Below are 19,000 nucleotides of genomic sequence, written 5' to 3' on the forward strand. Positions count from 1 at the left end.
TATTTTAATAGAGACGAGGTTTCACCGTGTTGGCCAGGATGGTCTCAATCTCCTGACCTCGTGATCCGCCCGCTTTAACCTCCCAAAGTGCTGGGATTACAGGCGTGAGAAACCGCGCCCGGCCCTCACCTTTTTCTTAGCCTGTTCAGGTTGCTATAACAAAATGCCACAGACTGGGTGGCTTATATCACAGAAATTTATTTCTCACAGTTCTGGAGTCCAGGAAGTCCAAGATCAAGGCGCCAGCAGATTTGATATCTGGTGAGGACCCATTCCTCATAGACATAGGTGTCTTCTCCCTGTGTTCTCATGTGGCAGAAGGGGCCAGGGAGCTTTCTTGGACCTCTTTTGTAAGGGCATTAATCCTATTCATCAGGACTCTATTCTTATTCATTTCAACATATGAATTTGCGGGAAAGACACAAAGTCTCAGATCATCATAACCTTCAATTGGTTACTGGCTACTCACCATTTATATTTAACTTACAGTTATTCACTCTAGAAAACCTCCCCAGTATGTCTAAACCTGAGTTAGTGCCAGCCCTGAACATTCATAAGCATCATGTTCTTACTACTCTTATAATGCTTCTTATATTTTGTTTTATTTCTCCATTTACTCACTTGTGTCTCACGACAAGCAAAGGCTTGTCATGTTCACCACAGTTTTCTGGATACCTAACAGTCAGTATTGATTTAGCGAATGCATTTACACATGGATGAATGAGTGCATAAACTCCTGTAGTGTTCAGAGGAAGAATAAAGAGAGAAAATTGGTGAGAGAAGAGAAAAGATAAAAAGGAAAAAGAATGAAGATTCAAAGTGATCATATAGATCCAAAGAACTCATTAATGTAGTTCAAGGGAAGATCAGATCAAATCAGAAGCAGTCATCAAGGAGTAACAAAACAAAACTATCTTGAAGGAAAGAAACATTTAAATCCATAAAGCAAAAATATTGTTCCAACTATGTCATTTCTTGCATTAAAAAAAAAAAACTCACTAAATCATCATAGATTTTTCTTTTTAAAATGACATTAAATTCTACTTTCTGATTCTTAGAAAAATTAACCTTATATTTACCAATGAAATTACACTACCAATTTTATCAATTACATTATATTCCCTCATGCGTTATATACGGTGTGAGCGGCTCTGTAAACTCCAAACACAAAAATAGTTGTTTCTCCCTATCTTTTAATAATTGTTCCAACTTTATTATTAGCAGAAAGCAAAGCTCTTCAATTTAAGCCCCCCACCCACCCACCCATCTTAGATCAAGAAAACTTGGGATGACTCATTCCAAAGAGAATCAGACTAGCTTTCAAGTCGGTCAGAGAGGAACCTAGTCAGTCTGTACAGTCCACCACTCCTGTGGTGCTGGATGAGGCATGCTGTCACTGGTCTTGCACAGATGTTTTACTGCTGTGCTGATGTTCTTCCAGTTCCAGGTGCCTGCCTGAGTCACAGTGGTGACCATCACTTGCTTAGCCATTGGTACTGAAGGCATTATCACTGGGTCTACTTCCAGACTAAGTCATACATGGGGAGTCTCTTGTAACCTCCAATTTTGCAAGTGTCCTATTTCAAATGGCTTTAGGCATCTACTGCCATAAAGGTTTTATTTTGACTTTGTAATATGTTATATTAATATATCCCCTTATATTAAATCATTATTCTCTGACTATAATGTAGTCAGTTGCTAACATTTCATTTAGGATCTTCTAAACCTAGGTTGTATAATCTATGTATGCACTCTTCTGTGCTAACATTGCCAGGTTGTGCTATTAGTATTATAATAATTTCTAAAATAATTTGACAGACTTTTCTCTTACTGGAACATATTATAAATATGGAAATTTTATCTCTTTCAAGACTAAAAGAATGTCTTTTATAATGTGATGACTTAAAAATCTAGCTTCCTGCCTATGGCAATATTTATATTTTCTAATGCTTCAAATTTGGTGATTAATATGTTCCTATCATTTTCTTTAAGGTGTGAAATATATAATTACATATTATTTTAATTAACTTTGAATCTGTTATAACTTCTTTATCATTTCTAATTTTCTATGTTTGTACCCTTTCTATCTTTTTAATTAAAATTCCATTGATTAGACTACTATATGAATATTTATAAAACCAACTATTGATCTTTTAATTTTATCATTTGCGTTATGTGTATTCTAACTTATTAATTTCTGCTTGTGTATGGCTGTTACTTTATTACCTATTATCTTTTGTTTTCTGTAGTTATTGTTTCTTACCCAAAGTCTTGGGTTAAATGTTCAGTTCATTCACTTTCATTCTTTTTATCGAGTGAAAGGAGATAACACTATGACTTTATCTTTGAGCACAACTTTGGCTAAATAAAATACACACTCTTAAGAGGCTTGTGTCTAATCTGTAACTATGGTTACTCTCTATTTTTTGATAAAAAGATCATTGATTTTTTTCTTTTTTAAAAATGTCCCATTGGATTTTATTTAATCTATTATTAATTGCACTTTGGCCATTAAGTAGATATGCATAATTTCTGCTTTTAAAATTTATTGAGATTAATCCACAAATATTTGAAAAGAAGGTTTATTCCCTATTTTGGGGTACAAAGGTCATTCTTAGCTATTAAAACATTGTTGTTGATTATTTTAAAATACTCTGTATCCCCGTTTTTGTCTTTACTCAATCTATTAAAAGGATTTAAAATGTGATTAATAAGGTTCTTTTAATACATATACAATGGACTTTGTACTCTACAAATAGTGGTATGAGTATGGCATCTTTTGTTTTCCAAAAGTAATGCTGATTTTACTTATATATATATCACATTGGACTTTTAAATTGAAGTTTGACAGGAGTTCAGTTTTTACATGAACTTTTTCTCATTTGTGTCCTAATATTTTCATTTTTCATCTTCTTTCATGATTTTTTCTTCTGTTTGTAAACTGACAGTAAATGTGTATAAAAGTTCAGCTCTAGACAATCCTGATGTCAAGTGTAATTACATGAAAATATTTTATTTGATAATTTCCATGATTTATGTCAGGTCATAGATAACATGATTCAGTATAAATGGCACCAGACCAAGATCTGCATTTAGCTCAGGGAAAAAAAAAACAAAAACCTATTTCCTCTCTCTGACTCTCATCTTTAAAATTCTATTATTCTACAAGCTGGATTTACTTACAACTAGACCTTACTGAACTTTATAGATATATAACCAGGGAGAACCTGATACATAAATATATTCTTAACATGAAATTTATTTTACTGATTGCTTAAATACAAAAAAAAAAAGAAAAAAGTTGCTTCTTAAAGGTTTGAAAATGAAAAATTATTGTTTACTTACAGCATTCCCACCAATGACATCCTCAAAGCCAAGTGTGGACATTCCAAATTTGCCTTCCTCCTCCTCTTCTTCCTTCTCTGTCTCACCTACATACTCCATGACTGTAATAATCTCCATCATGTCCAGCTTTGCAATATTTGCGCTTCTTACCATCACTACTCTCTATTGCTGCCGAAGAAGAAAACAATGGAAAAATAAGAAAAGGTGAGATTCTAGTTTCAGCTAACCACGTGTAGTAATATTTTAAAACCTCATGTTTAATATGGAGTTGGTATGACGCGAGGAATATATATGACACTGCAACTCTCTAAATATATCCGTAGCCCTGCTTTAAAATTAAGCACCCCCATCACGATCTTTACAAATGTCAATGACTTTTTGGCATAGGATCAAATCAAATGCCCTAGGGTTACTGTTTCACAAAAGGTAAAATCTAAACAATAATTTGGAGGAAAATGGCTATTCCTGCTCCTTGTCTTCTCTCTCAGGCCCATTGCCATTGCTGGCTTGGAGAGCTAAACATTTCTGAGAAAATGTGCCTTTTGACTCTAGACCACAAACAAAATATTTTATTGCTCTCAAACCGAAGGATCTTTGGCTGCCTAAGTATAATTTGTTTTCTTTACTCTTAAATGCCATATTTCTTAGAATCTAAGTCTAAGTACAAAGATCGTACCTACTTCTGAGCTCATTCCTGATCTTGCCTGTCTTGCCTGCAGAGAATCAGCAGCAGTAACCCTCACCACACTGCCTTCTGAGCTCTTACTAGATAGACTTCATCCCAACCCCATGTACCAGAGGATGCCGCTCCTTCTGAACCCCAAATTGCTCAGCCTGGAGTATCCAAGAAATAACATTGAATATGTGAGAGACATTGGAGAGGGAGCGTTTGGAAGGGTGTTTCAAGCAAGGTAAAGTTATGTTTGGAAAAACAGTCTCCATTGAAATATGTTATGTCTGAAAAGCTACCAAACTATTATCTTGGTATATATATAATATTAGCTTTATATATATATATATTATATATACTGTGTATATATTTTTTATATATATATATATAATATTAGCCATTGGTACTCAGGGCATAATCACTGGGTCTACACTCAGACTAAGAAGTCATAGATGGGCGTCTCTTGTAACCTCCAATTTTGCAAGTGTCCTATTTCAAATGGCTTTAGGCATCTACTGCCCTAAAGGTTTTATTTTGACTTTGTAATATGTTATATTAATATATACCCTTATATTAAATCATTATAATTATATTAAATCATCATAATATATGTAATATATATTATATATATACACACACGTATATATCAAGCTAATGATATAGTACATATATGTATAATGTGTGTGTATACACACACATATACACATACACACATACATATATACACACACAGTGTAATATACAGTATTATATAGTATTCATATACTATATAAAAAGTTTTTATCAAATTAGTTAATTCTGGCCAGGTGTGGTGGCTCATGCCTGTAATCCCAGCACTTTGGGAGGCTGAGGCGGGAGGATCACCTTAGTCAAGAGTTCAAGACCAGCCTGGCCAACATGGCAAAACCCTGTCTCTACTAAAAATACAAAATTTAGCCAGGCATGGTGGTGAACACCTGTAATCCCAGCTACTCGGGAGCCTGAGGCAGAAGAATTGCTTGAACCCGGAAGGCAGAGGTTGCAGTGAGTCAAGATTGTGCCACTGCACTCCAGCATGGGTGACAGAGCAAGACTCTGTCCCCTGCAAAAAAAAAAAAAAAAAAAGACTAGTTAATTATTTACATCATTACATCATTAACCTTATTTGTATTACATAATACACTTCAAATCTTAATTTCTCCTCTTTGCTGGAAAATAGTAGTATATATGGAGATAATATATTTTTTTGCATTTAAAGTAAGTAATTTATGGGAGATGTAAATGTATCTTCACTTCTACAGTTTTCAAATAAGAAATTAGTAATACAGTTCAATAATATTTCCTTTTCAGGAAAGAATTTATCATATATTTTTAATCATAATTTCTTACATTGTTTTAAATAATAACTCCTTACATTATAATATAATGTGTAGATATTAAGTAGATGTTCATGAAATGACAAACAGAAAAGGAATAAAAAGGCAAAAATTTATAAAACAATGAGCTCAAGAAAGGAGTATGTATTAGGGCCAATATTAGCCTATTTATCACCTTTGCATGAACTGGAATAAAATACCCTCTCTGCTGCATGGATGTGGCTCTACAGACACACAGCTGAGCCAGAGAATATGAATTTGGTTTTAATCTTCAACTGTCACTTTGGCCTGGTGCTCTTGGGGAAGACACAACTTAATCTCCACTCATGGTGGCCCTGGCATAGAGGTTACATACATAATGAAAATCTCACACAAATATGTATTGGAAACCAAAATTTGCAAGGCACCACTTTAGGCTCAATGGAGGGTACAAAGATGCACTTTAGGCTCAATGGAGGGTACAAAGATGAGTAAGCCATGGTTCCTACATCATGGAATTTAGATTCTGGACAAAGATTAAAAGGTTAAGATATAGCTGGGCACAGTGGCTCACACCTGTAATCCCAGCACTTTGGGAGGCCAAGGTGGGCGGATCACGAGGTCAGGAGATCGAGACTATCCTGGCTAACATGGAGAAACCCCATCTCTACTGAAAATACAAAAAATTAGCCGGGCATGGTGGCAGGCGCCTGTAGTCTCAGCTATTCGGGAGGCTGAGGCAGGAGAATGTCGTGAACCCAGGACGTGGAGCTTTCAGTGAGCCAAGATTGCGCCACTGCACTCCAGCCTGGGGGACAGAGCGAGACTCCATCTCAAAAAAAAAAAAAAAAAAAAAAAAAGGTTAGGATGGCAATGATAATCCCATTGGGGGTGTATACTTTAGAATTCCTATAATTTGTAAATAATGCATCTTTCAAACTTCATTGTTTGAAATTATTGAAAATAACACCAGTGATTTTTATTAGTTGACATCAAGGAGTTTCAAGTATGTTTTCTTTGATACTATGGCTCTGGGAAAGGTTGCACGAGCCTTTTACACATGGGAAGTGGGAGGATATGTATAAATGTGGTTAGGTATAATGGGAATATGTATGATGTCCATGATCTTTGGTTTCTTTTTCAATAAATGTATCTCTCAGGGCACCAGGTTTACTTCCCTATGAACCTTTCACTATGGTGGCAGTAAAGATGCTCAAAGAAGAAGCCTCGGCAGATATGCAAGCGGACTTTCAGAGGGAGGCAGCCCTCATGGCAGAATTTGACAACCCTAACATTGTGAAGCTCTTAGGTATGAAAATACAAGTGAGGATATGCATTTCATCAGAAAACAGAGGATTTCCAAGTTTTCTTCCCTTGTTTATGCTTTTTCCTTTTCTCCTTGATCAGTGAGACATTTCTGTTCCATTTCAAAGTTTGCTTCTTCACCTTGGTCTATCCCAACCCTATAGGACGTTCATGGCTTAATGGATTATCCCTCTTTACATTTATCACTTCAATTTGTCTCTGTCTTTGCTGCCTCCTTACTATTTACAAAAATGTTTAAAATGTCCCCATTGTAAAAAATTAATACTGCTTCTCCATCACAAAATGTGTCAATATTGAAGAGTCTATATATTTTACTTATTTATTTTGTTTCTCCTCTTTCTTCCCTAACTAGAATGTCATGAGCAGTGATTTGTATCTTTCTATTCATGGTTGAGTTCCAGTTTATTCCCAGATTCATAAATTCAACACAAATTTTACAAATATTTAGCTTGTATTACTTACACAGCAATGAATAAAACTTTCAAAAATCTGTGCTCTTGGCTGGGAGCAGTGGCTCAAGCCTGCAATCTCAGCACTTTGGGAGTCTGAGGCAGGTGGATCACTTGAGGTCAGGAGTTTGATACCAGCCTGACCAACATGGTGAAACCCCATCTCTACTAAAAATAGAAAAATTAGCTGGGTGTGGTGGTGTGGGCCTGTAATCCCAGCTACTCAGGAGACTGAGGCACGAGAATTGCTTACACTGGGGAGGTGGAGGTTGCAGTAAGCCAAGATCACACCACTGCACTGCAGCCTGGGTGACAGAGGGAGATTCCATCTTTAAAAAAGAAAGAAAAAAAAATCTGTGCTCTCATAGAGCATACATTCACTCTATTGGAGGAGAGAGATAATAAAAATAAACACAAAAATATGGGATGCTGGATATTAAGTTCTAAAGACTTTTTAAAATGTTAAAGCAGAGAAGTTTTTGGAATGTGAGCTACAATGTTTGAAGTCTTCAGTGAAAATATTACATTTATATAAAGACCTGGCAGAGGCAAGGGAATAACAGTGTGGATATTTTGGAAAAGAACATTCCAATAAGAATGAGAAGCATTTGCAAAGGTACTGTGGCAAGAGCAGATGTGGCATGCTTGAGGAATAGTGAGGAGATGAATGTGGCTGGAGCAGAGTGAAAGATGGGGAGAGTTATCAAAGGTGAGATCAGAGAGGTAATAGGGGAGGTGGGCAGGTTCTGTCAGGCCTTATTAAAAACATTGGCTTTTAATCTAAGTTGGGAAACAAATGGAGAGTTTCAGCCAAGACATGACATGACACAACTCACATTTTTTCAGATCTTCTCTGGCTGCTTTCTAGGGCATTGCCTGAAAGGAAGCAATAAACTCAGGAAGACAGCAAACAGGTATTGCAATGATGCAGCAAGAGAAGGTGGTGGAATGGACCAGGTGGTGGTAGTGAAGATCGTGAGAAGTGATTCTCATGTGTAATTTGAAAGTAGAGCCAAATAATTTGCTGACAGACCAAATCTGAGATGTGCAGAAAAGAGAAAAGTCAAACATAGTATCAAGGTATTTGGCTGTGCAGATGAGTGAATGGAGGTGGCGTTGGCTGAGTTGAGGAATACCCAGGAGGAACAGGTTCTTTTAGTGGAGAGAGTGGGAATTCATTTAAATATGTGGTTTTTGTCTGGGCATGGTGGCTCACACCTATCATTTCAACACTTTGTGAGGCCAAGGTGGGCAGATCACCTGAGGTCAGGAATTCAAGACCAGCCTGGCCAACATGGTGAAACCCCATCTCTACTGAAAATACAAAAATTAGCCTGGCGTGGTGGCACACGCTTGTAATCCCAGCTGCTTGGGATGCTGAGGCAGGAGAATTGCTTGAACTCAGGAGGCGGAGGTTGCAGTGAACCAAGATTGTGCCATTGCACTCCAGCCTGGGTGACAGAGCAAGACTCCATCTGAAAAAAAAAAAAAAAAAAAAAAAAAAAGATGTGCTTTTTGCCGATGCCTATTCAACATCCACATGAAGTTAAGGAGGCATGTGGATATGGAGGCTTAGAGTTCAAAAAGGATGATCTGGTTAGACATGAATCCAAGGCTATTGCAGTATATAGAGTATTTAAAGCCATGAGGTTGGGCAAGACACCTAAGGATGGAAAAAGCAAGCCAGAACAGAGAAGAAGTCCAAAGACCAAGGCCAGGAGCATTCCAGCATTTAGGATGAGAAAGAGGAGATGAACAAGAAAAACAAACTGAAAACAAGCAATCAATGAAATAGAGTAAATCAAGAGAGTGTGGTGTCCTGGAAGTCAAATGAAGTATTTTAAATAGGTGAAAGTAAGCATGTCTTATGCATTAAGTCTAGTAAGAGAAGGACTATAAAGTGACTTTGAATTTGTAAACATGGAGGTTTATTGGTAACCCCGAGAAGAGAAGTTTCTTAGGAATGTTGGGGACAAGAGGAAATGTAAGTGAGCTCAAAAGAAGAGGAAGAGAAAATTTGGAGAAAAAGTATAAACAACTTGTTTTGCTATAAAGATGAACCAAGGAACATGGATAGAGCTGAAGGGGGCAGAAAGAGGCATGCTTCCTTTCATGTAGAAATAACAGCATATTTGTAAATTAATGAGAATGATCCAGTAAAGAGAAAAATTGATTAGAGGGTTGGCAAATAGTGGAAGTAACATCTTTGAACAGTGAGAGGGAATGGAATCTTGACACTGTTGGATGGATTGGCCTTTGTTAAGAGAATGCTCAGATCAACCATAGTAATAAGACAGTATTGACTGAAGATTGTAGACAGTCTCTTCTGACTGATTTAGTTTTCTCTGTGAGGTAGGAATCAAGATCTCATCTGAGAGTGAGGAATGGGAGAAGAGTTGAAGATTTGAGGGAAGAGAAGAAATAAATCGTCATCTAAGAAAATCCATTTTTACATAAAATATAAAATGGACTAGAGAAATATAGTATGATTGGCAATAAAATTAAAAACTTACTTGAAATTAGAGATTACACATTTAACATGAGACTGGTCAGCATGGTTGTGTATTCATCCAAATACCACCAGATGGGCATAGACCCATTAATGAGGAATTAAATTTTATCAGAATTAGCATTTTGCCACGCAAGTAAGTTGAAGTCAAATTGAGGCAAATAAGAGGGGTATATGCAAAGGAGTGATTATTATGATTGATCAAGGAACTTAAGTTGTTTAAGGAAGGAAGACAAAACGTGAAGAAAGTGAGGGATCATTAAAAGGGGGTAGGATCAATAGATTAAAAGTTTCAGTTGGGTCAAAGGATTTTTAGAGTTAGGGCACTCGAGGCAGTGAACTAGGGTGAAAAAGGGAGGAAGTGATGAACAAATAGAGTAACTGAAAATGAGATTATGGGAGGTATACAGATGTATGGAATGACAAGGTCAGGAGTATGACAATGAGAGTAATTAGCTGAAGTTGGGCAGAGGTCTAAGGAAAGAAGTAAAGTAATTTAGTGGTCAGGATATTGGAAGGAATCTAGATAAATATCAAAATCAAGAATTTCTATAGTAGCATCTTGAATACTTTCTGGCACATTGTAGGTACTCTATAAATATTTGTTCAATAAATGAGTAAAAGATATTCAGTACATAACAATTCATCTCGAAAATACTTCTTCCCTTTCCTCAAATCCTGAACATTCATTTATTCATTCTTCATCACACAAAAATCTGAATCTGGCTTCTGCCCCCTACCCTCCTTATTTACTTTCTCAAATAATATACATTTACTCATTAAACGAACATATACACATGTATATTTTCAAGATTATCAAGCAATTCCTATTTCAACTTTTCTTAAAATGTTGACTCTGTGTTCATATACAGTTTATAACATCCTGAATTCCTGAAATTGACTCAAACACAAACTATGTACAATTTTCAAATTATGATCACCACAGTAGCATACTTACACATCACTACTTGGAGTTTTCTCTCATTTTTATTGTCCAACAAGAACTGAAACTTATGTTGCCATTTGTTAAATGCTATATCTAAATTCCATTTCAATATCCAATGAACACAGGTTCTATTTTTTATCAAGTATGCATAAGCAGTAATCATTCACGCAAGTGATTCCACTAGTCTCATAGTTTCTTGGAAGTGAATCCCAGTGAAATAAGATGACAACAGTGGAAGAAAGGGGAATTGGGAAAGTCCATAAATTTCACTTCTATCAATAAAAGAAATCTACTTTGTTTTATATATTTGAAATATCAGCCACTTACTGAACATGTTCGTATCTTAAAAATTGACTCCCCTTTATTGAAATCCTAAAGTGTACAATGGTTTTGTAGTCATAAATTGGGAAAAAAATGGTATAATTAAAGAAATATGTAGAATTTTAGAATGGGAGTAGGCATTAAATATTGTAGACTCTTACGGAATGTTCTGGCAGTGGAGCAAATAGTAGAACAATCAGGTGAGATTATTCATTGAAGATGTCATGCCAAAGTTTAAAGACATGGCTTGGGCTAGGCATGAGGTTTTCTTATGCCCATCCATCTACCTATCCATCCTTAAATCTATCCATGCATCCACCTATCCATTAATTCATCCATCCACCCATCAACATATATTGAAAACCCATAGTGAGCCATGTTAGACCTGAGGTTACAAAGATGAATAAAACACAGTCTTCCTCTCAATAATTATTCCATTTTGAAGTCCCAACTAAGAGTTGGTTTTGAGTAATTACAATATAGAAAACATTTCAAGGTCTTAAATAAATGTATATACATATATAATTATAAATTATATCTATACACATATATATGTAATTGTTCATAATGATCACAAAGTAGAAATCTTTTATATAATATTTTCTTTATCAGATTGGAAAATTTCATTAAATAAACTTAGAAATTTTTTCTATTTCTGAGAGAAATATTTTTCACTTTTTTCCAGTATAAGAAATTATTTTTAAATCAACTCAACCAACGTAACAATGGTAAAGCCAGTTGATGAGATAGGTAAGTCCCTGTTAACTAAAGATTATCCAGAAAGGATCCCATAGAGGAAATTTCTAAGTATTACCCAGTTGGTATTTCTTTATTTTTTCCCTTTAGTTTATATAAATATGCTAATTGAGGTCCTTGCAATTAAAATTTAATGCCAAAATAAATAAACCAAGATAGCAGTATTCCTCATTTCTCCTCTTTTTCAAACAGCTACTTTTAACTTTTGCCTGAAAAAAAACCCAATAGATCTAATAATCTATTTTTAAGGTGATGTGAAATTATGCCCATCTTATCTAATATTCCAGGTTCTCCAGTTTCCTTCTCAAATATATCAAGACTTTAAGATTTGAAAATGATCTTCTGGCTTTAAATCTAAGACTTTATTTATATTAACATTTTTTGGTAGCATGAACATTGTAAAACCTAAATTTCAAAATGTTTTACGGCAGCAACTTAAATACTTCATCTAAGACACTTGAATTGTATTTGTTATTGTTTCCAAACTTGACACATCTTTCTTATTAACATCCTTCATAGAAGTAAACAGAAACAGACAGCAATTATATTACATACTCAGAGCAAGCATCCATTCATAAATTAATTCACCGAACATTATGAGACATCTGCTCTGCCAGACACGTGGTAGGTGTGGGGAATTTTTAAAGAAGAATAAGGTGCAATCTCTCCTTTCAAAGTGCTAAAATGTCGGGGAGAAACCTCAAATAGTCAAATGATTATAAAACAGGATGGTAGGTTCTCTGTGAAAGGATGATGGCAGGAAAATCTAACAGTTACTGGAAGGGTCAGGAGCTGAGGCACCCTAGGGAGAGAGATAAATAAACTGAATCTTAAAGGCAAAGAGAGATGTTTAGGCAGAGAAACAGGGTCATGGTTCAACTATGGTGTTGTCAACAAAAAACCAGAGCCTCCAGATTTCAGAGAGAAGAGCCACCCCAATGAACTGATACACCATGTACTTATATGCACCATGTACTTGATGAGCCATGTATGATGTACTTGTGACAAGTGCCCAGGACAACAGCGCTCTGCTGGAAGTCCTCAAAAACTTTAGCCAAGGGACGGAAATCCCACTAACCAGAGTGCATTTCCTAGCTGAGACTTCGTGTTGTGATTAAAAGGATGTAAATATTAAAAAACAAACATACTACAACAAAAAACAGGGCTTCATATGTTCTGACCTGGTTGTTTGCTTTTGGAGTGCTCTTTCCATTGTTTCATTGTAGAAACTGAGACTAACAGAGGATGGTCTTTTGGTTCCAGGCGTGTGTGCTGTCGGGAAGCCAATGTGCCTGCTCTTTGAATACATGGCCTATGGTGATCTCAATGAGTTCCTCCGCAGCATGTCCCCTCACACCGTGTGCAGCCTCAGTCACAGTGACTTGTCTATGAGGGCCCAGGTCTCCAGCCCTGGACCCCCACCCCTCTCCTGTGCTGAGCAGCTTTGCATTGCCAGGCAAGTGGCAGCTGGTATGGCTTACCTCTCAGAACGTAAGTTTGTTCACCGAGATTTAGCCACCAGGAACTGCCTGGTGGGCGAGAACATGGTGGTAAAAATTGCCGACTTTGGCCTCTCCAGGAACATCTACTCAGCAGACTACTACAAAGCTAATGAAAACGACGCTATCCCTATCCGTTGGATGCCACCAGAGTCCATTTTTTATAACCGCTACACTACAGAGTCTGATGTGTGGGCCTACGGCGTGGTCCTCTGGGAGATCTTCTCCTATGGCCTGCAGCCCTACTATGGGATGGCCCATGAGGAGGTCATTTACTACGTGCGAGATGGCAACATCCTCTCCTGCCCTGAGAACTGCCCCGTGGAGCTGTACAATCTCATGCGTCTATGTTGGAGCAAGCTGCCAGCAGACAGACCCAGTTTCACCAGTATTCACCGAATTCTGGAACGCATGTGTGAGAGGGCAGAGGGAACTGTGAGTGTCTAAGGTTGAAGACGTTCAAATAAAATGCTGCAGTTTCCTCTCAGACTCTGTGAGCCAGGGGAATCCTACACCAGAGGCCCGACAAGACCCACATAGGAAAGAGTAAGAGTAGACATGAGTAGCATGTTTTTTCCCAGGGAGAGCAAAGACAGTGCAAAACCCATGTGGTAGACGGACCTGTTGAAGGCCAGTGATTGGAAACACAGGCTAGGTAATGTGTCAGATAATGGAGACAACTATTTTTCTTTATGAAGGTTTGTAATATACACTGCACAGGGAAGAAGGTCATCTTGTTCAGTTTCCAAATTAGCTGGTCACAGAGTAAAGCTCTCCTGCATTAAATTTTAATATGAAATGGGATTCAGAGCTTCATTTTTTAATCGGGTTAATTCCTGTCCATTGTGAAAATAGCTTAATCTTCATGTAAGACACTTAGGTGAAGTACAGAAAACTTAAAAGAAGGAAAAGCCACTCATTTTCTCTCCACCCAAAGATGAGTCTCAGTGTTTTGTTAAATCTTTCTTGCATTTAATGCATAATTTTATATTTGTTTGTATTCTGCGGAGTTGTGGTTATATTTTATTGATAGAGGGTTTCTAAGGAATGAAACAGCAAATCAGCAAGGCTGTGACTTTGAGTTCACTTTTCTGTCCTGTGTCCCTCCTTTTTTCCTTTCTGTGCACTTGTCATGAATTAAATCTGCTTATTTTATTCCTCCAGTTTCCTTGAAACAAGTTTTTGTATCTTACTGATTTACCTTTTCCTTTAAAAATTGTATTGGTGTCTTTTCCATTGCTTTAATCTTTATTTCTTCTTCTTTCCAGAACTTCTGTCCTTTTTTAGTTATTTAGCTATTTTTTCCCTTTTATTTCATTCATATAATAAACACTCTGGCAGAAATAATAACATTTTAAATAACATTGTAGGTTGACATGTATATGCCTTTTGCAAAGTATCACTATTTTTTTCTGCATTTGCCTTTGAAGCCACACATTTCAAAATTCTCACCTATTAATATTATTACTAGAGTCTATTTAAATCTCTTAACCATAATTTATAATATGGGATTTCAAAAGATACACTTGTGGCTCTGAGTTATTTCAAAACTGATATATCTGTGCATTCTGACATTTTATTCCTTTTAGAAACAAATTCAATTGGCTGTGGAATTAACTGATTTTGTTGTATTTCATGACTTTATTTTTTTTAAAAAAAAAGAACCTCTGGAACTCAGATTCCTGGAGGTTCAGATTTTTTCTTAGTGGACCCTCACACAATACATCTTTATCTAAGTCCATACATGATCTGAGTTTATTTCCAATATAGCATGAACCCAAATTCTCCTGAAAATGAACAGGGAAGAGAAAATAACAGTCTACTCTATACCGGCTTATCTTAATTCAAACTAATTGGTAGTTAGGGCATTGGAGGAATGGTGTGAGTTCTTGAAAGTAGATTTTCACTGTCTGCTGGAAAACTCTGCCTGAAATCCCCAAATCTGCCTCATGTAACAACTTGACATCTTTGACGGGAAACCTGCCATTTCTTATTCATAGTGCCTCCAGGCAACCAAGATAAAAATGTAGAAATTTTCCTCAACTTTGCCCTCTCTTTCATCCTCAATTTTCATTTAGTTTCACTTCCTAAAATCCTCCTGCTGACATCCTCTTCCCTTCAACCCAAGAGCCGACGACTGAACCTCCACCGTTGTCCACCTGTCTATTATCTGGCCTTCCTCTCATTTCAGGTCTGAACAGATTCTACAGGATACAATGACAGTACGGCAGTCCTTAGTCACAGTTCTGGTTCACAAATAGCGAGGTCAGCGTTGAGGACTGAGACCTAGAGAAGTGCTTCAGATAAAAATCATGATTCTAAGTCCAAAATTGATACTGTCATCCAAAGGACTGAATGAAGAATAAAGCTGCAGTGTGCGTCCAAAACAGAAAGTCAGATGCCAAGAAAGCAGAAAAGTTGGAGAGGGCCACCAGCAAGTCTAGAACTTTAGCATAGATATCCATGGCTTATTTTAGATGGTTCATGTATGCTCTGCAAAATTCAAAGACAGCTTCGGGCTTTCTCCACTGATAAAGTTTTGTTGTAAAAGACAGACATAGAAATCAGGCTGACAGGAAATAGAGTAACAGTAATCATAAAAATTGTAATATCAGCTAGCATGTATTGAAATCTTACCATGCGGATTCTGAGGCCTTTAAATATATGAACTTAAACCTCACAACATCCCTGTAATGTTGGTACTATCATTATATACATTTTAGTTTTGCTTTATTTTGTTTTGTTTTGTTTTTGAGACGGAGTCTCGCTTTGTCTCCCAGGCTGGAGTGCAGTGGCGTGACCTCGGCTCACTGCAGGCTCCGCCTCCAACAGTCACAGAGAGACTGTGCAACTGGCCCAAGCACACACAGTAACAGAGCTTACTTTTTGACCAAAAAAGGCCAAATTCTCAACCACCACACTGTGGAGCCTCTGTACATTATAGAAGCAATAACTGAACCTCAGTAACTCTGTGGACGTGCTTTGCAATTTGCATGTAGTTTCAAGCACACATTATACCTTTTATTCTGTTAACTTCCTAAGTCTTTTTAATGAGTAGCAAAAAAGCATACTTTAGCATTATCAAGTTAATCAAAACATCTAATAGGTGACGTGCTTATTTTTTCATGAGTTCTAATTGCATTTTCAAGTTAAGATCACTAACTTATTCGCAAGGGCTCAGTCTAATGTTCTGAATCACAGGAATATAGATGCATTATTCACCAATATTGTTTTCTTTTTTAAATAAGGTATTTTTTCATGGTAGAATCATCATATAAATTCAAAAAGGTAGACAAAAGAGAGACACTCACAGTGTCACTGTTACCAAGCGCCAGGACAGACATCAGTAAGGCACCAGCAGTCATTTTTAGTGGTCAAATGCCAAACATGGTAAGATACCAGAGTATTTTTCACATGACATCCAAAAACATATTCTCTGGTGTTGTGGGGGAGCAGAAAAAGAACACTTTCTTTTCATTTTACAGTATATTACAAACCTGTTCCACGTCATTATTCTTCTAAAAACCCAATTTAATTTTGGAGTAATATTCTATTTTATTCATATGCTGTAATTTAGTTAATCAATCTTGTATTTTTGAACATTTAGGTTTTTTCCAATTTTCATCATTATGAAAAATGCTGTAATTAACATCCTTATTTGTGCATGTCCACATTTCTTTTTATGAAAATTCAGAGAAAGGAAATGTCTGGACCAAACGGCACGTACAATATTAACACTTTTGTTATGTGGTTTCATATTCTGCAGAAATATGACTCCCACTTCCGCATTGTACAAGAGATCTCATAGCCCTAAACATTTGCTTTCGTAGAGAATTAATTTTCTGTTTGTTAGAAATATTTGTCTCTTTGGTTATAGAAAAAGAGAATCTCTTTTTAATTTTATTTTTTAAATTACTAGTCAGGTTGAATTTTTCTTGTTCCTAGGTCATTAACAGTTTCTATTTTGGCAATTGTCTACAGCCCATTTTTCTACTGTGTTCATTTTCTATTGAATTGTGGGATTTATCTCGTAAAAAGCATATTAAGCCTTTTTCATACTTTACACAAGAGATCACATATACTTACTTTACCTTAAAATAACATTTGCTTATTTTCATGTAAAAGCAGTATGTTTGAAAAGAAAAATAATATGTAATAATATACAATATATAATGTATAATCATAGTAAACAATAATAAAAATGAAAAAACACCAACCAGTGGTAATTAACATTAACATCATAATAAATATTCTTCCAGCCTTTTTCAGATAGATAGGTAGGTAGGTAGGTTGGTAGGTAAATAGATAGATGCTAGATAGATAGATAATTTAAACAAAAACAAGATCATATTGTTACATTACTTCAAGCCTTGCTTTTATCACTTAATATATCTTAAATATCTTCTACATGAACAAGTATGCATATGCAACATTAATTTTGAAGGTTGAATAGTATTATACAGATTTATCATAATTCACATAACTATTATTCTACTGTTAGACATTTGGTTTATTTCTATTTTCCATTATAAAATATAATGTTTTGATCATCCTGTTGCTAAATTTTGAAAGCATTTAAGTGATTTCTTTATCTATAAATCCTAGAAGTGAAATTTCTAAATCAAAGGATAAATGCACTTTCAATACTTTTTAATGTATTAAAAAATTGCCTTCCTGAATTATTTTATTAATATGTACCTCTCCTAGTCAGATCAGAGAGCCCATTTATTTCAACCTCACCAATACTCAGTATAACATTTTAATCATTGCCAATATAATAGCTAATAGCTTTAAGTTATTTCATAGCTTACGCTTACATTTCTTTAAATACTAATGAAATTGAACATTTTGTAATGTTTTGAGGATACTTGATTGGTGATTTCCCTCCTACTATTATTTTCCTATTGGGTATATATTTTTCTTGTTGCTTTGTAAGAGCACTTTACATATTAAGGAGTTAAATTTTGTGATACAATGTTTCAACTACTTTTATCATGTTAAAAATATAGACTTCTATTTATCTTTTATTATAGGTTTTATCAATCAGAAAAGAACATTGACTTTTCTGTCCATTCGGATAATTGTGGCTTTTTTCCCTAATTGATTTGTTAATATGTACAATTGTATGCATTTATTTCCTCATATAGAGATATCCTTGTCTTCTAGGAATAAACTTTGTGGGTGAATCACATCAATCTTTTACTTAACTACCAAATTTATTATATTTGGTATAATATATTTGCGTCAGTGTTGATAAGTTCATAAAATTAAAAGTTTATCATTTTCTTCTCTGTTAGAGTTTTGTATTGGCATTAGCATTTGTATTAACATTGTATTAGGAAAAACTCAGGAGTTTTTCTCTATAATCTTGGTTAGTTTATTTTTAAATAATTGTTATTTATGAAAGTAATATGTAAAAATGTTGTTTAAAAAAACTCACAAGAGGGTACAAATAAAAAAAAATAAATAAAAGTTCCTTTCTTCCTTTTTATCTCTAGTCCCAGCCTAAGTGCTAACCACTTCACCCATTTGTAGTGTTAGTTCTTCTGGTGATTACCAGTGCAATTCTAACAAATAGATTTGCATTTCTCCTTCTGAATTGATCAATTTTTAAAAAATATGCAGCACTCTTACTCAAACTCCCTTTTCTTTTCCTGAGATATGTTAACTTCTAATATTATATTGTTTATCATAACTTGCACAAATATTTCTAAATAGAGGTTACCTACTGATTCTGGATTATGCTAGATAAAATTAGAGCTTCAAATTTCCCTCCGTCACTTCTCCCTGCCCTCTACTCTCACCATCAGTCAACTACACACCTATTTCTATGCTGTCAACTATA

The 19,000-nt window shown here is 35.6% G+C and overlaps 1 protein-coding gene across 4 annotated transcripts in view; it reads left to right on the top strand.

Annotated features, from left to right (window-relative positions):
- The window catches only part of LOC105481110 (muscle associated receptor tyrosine kinase), a 135,809-nt gene extending 117,419 nt beyond the window's left edge, over positions 1 to 18,390 (top strand). For 3 of the 4 annotated variants that reach the window (XM_071078143.1, XM_071078145.1, XM_071078144.1), the window contains 4 exons: positions 3,348 to 3,549; positions 4,065 to 4,256; positions 6,510 to 6,658; positions 12,920 to 18,390. In XM_071078143.1, coding sequence (XP_070934244.1) covers positions 3,348 to 3,549; positions 4,065 to 4,256; positions 6,510 to 6,658; positions 12,920 to 13,602 — 1,226 coding nt within the window. In that variant the 3' untranslated portion in view covers positions 13,603 to 18,390. The remainder of the gene's footprint in view (positions 1 to 3,347; positions 3,550 to 4,064; positions 4,257 to 6,509; positions 6,659 to 12,919) is intronic. The other variant, XM_071078142.1, reaches the window with a different exon arrangement.
- The last annotated feature ends 610 nt before the right edge of the window (positions 18,391 to 19,000 follow it).

The sequence above is a fragment of the Macaca nemestrina genome, chromosome 14 (genome assembly GCF_043159975.1).
Source record: "Macaca nemestrina isolate mMacNem1 chromosome 14, mMacNem.hap1, whole genome shotgun sequence".
NCBI lineage: Eukaryota > Metazoa > Chordata > Mammalia > Primates > Cercopithecidae > Macaca > Macaca nemestrina.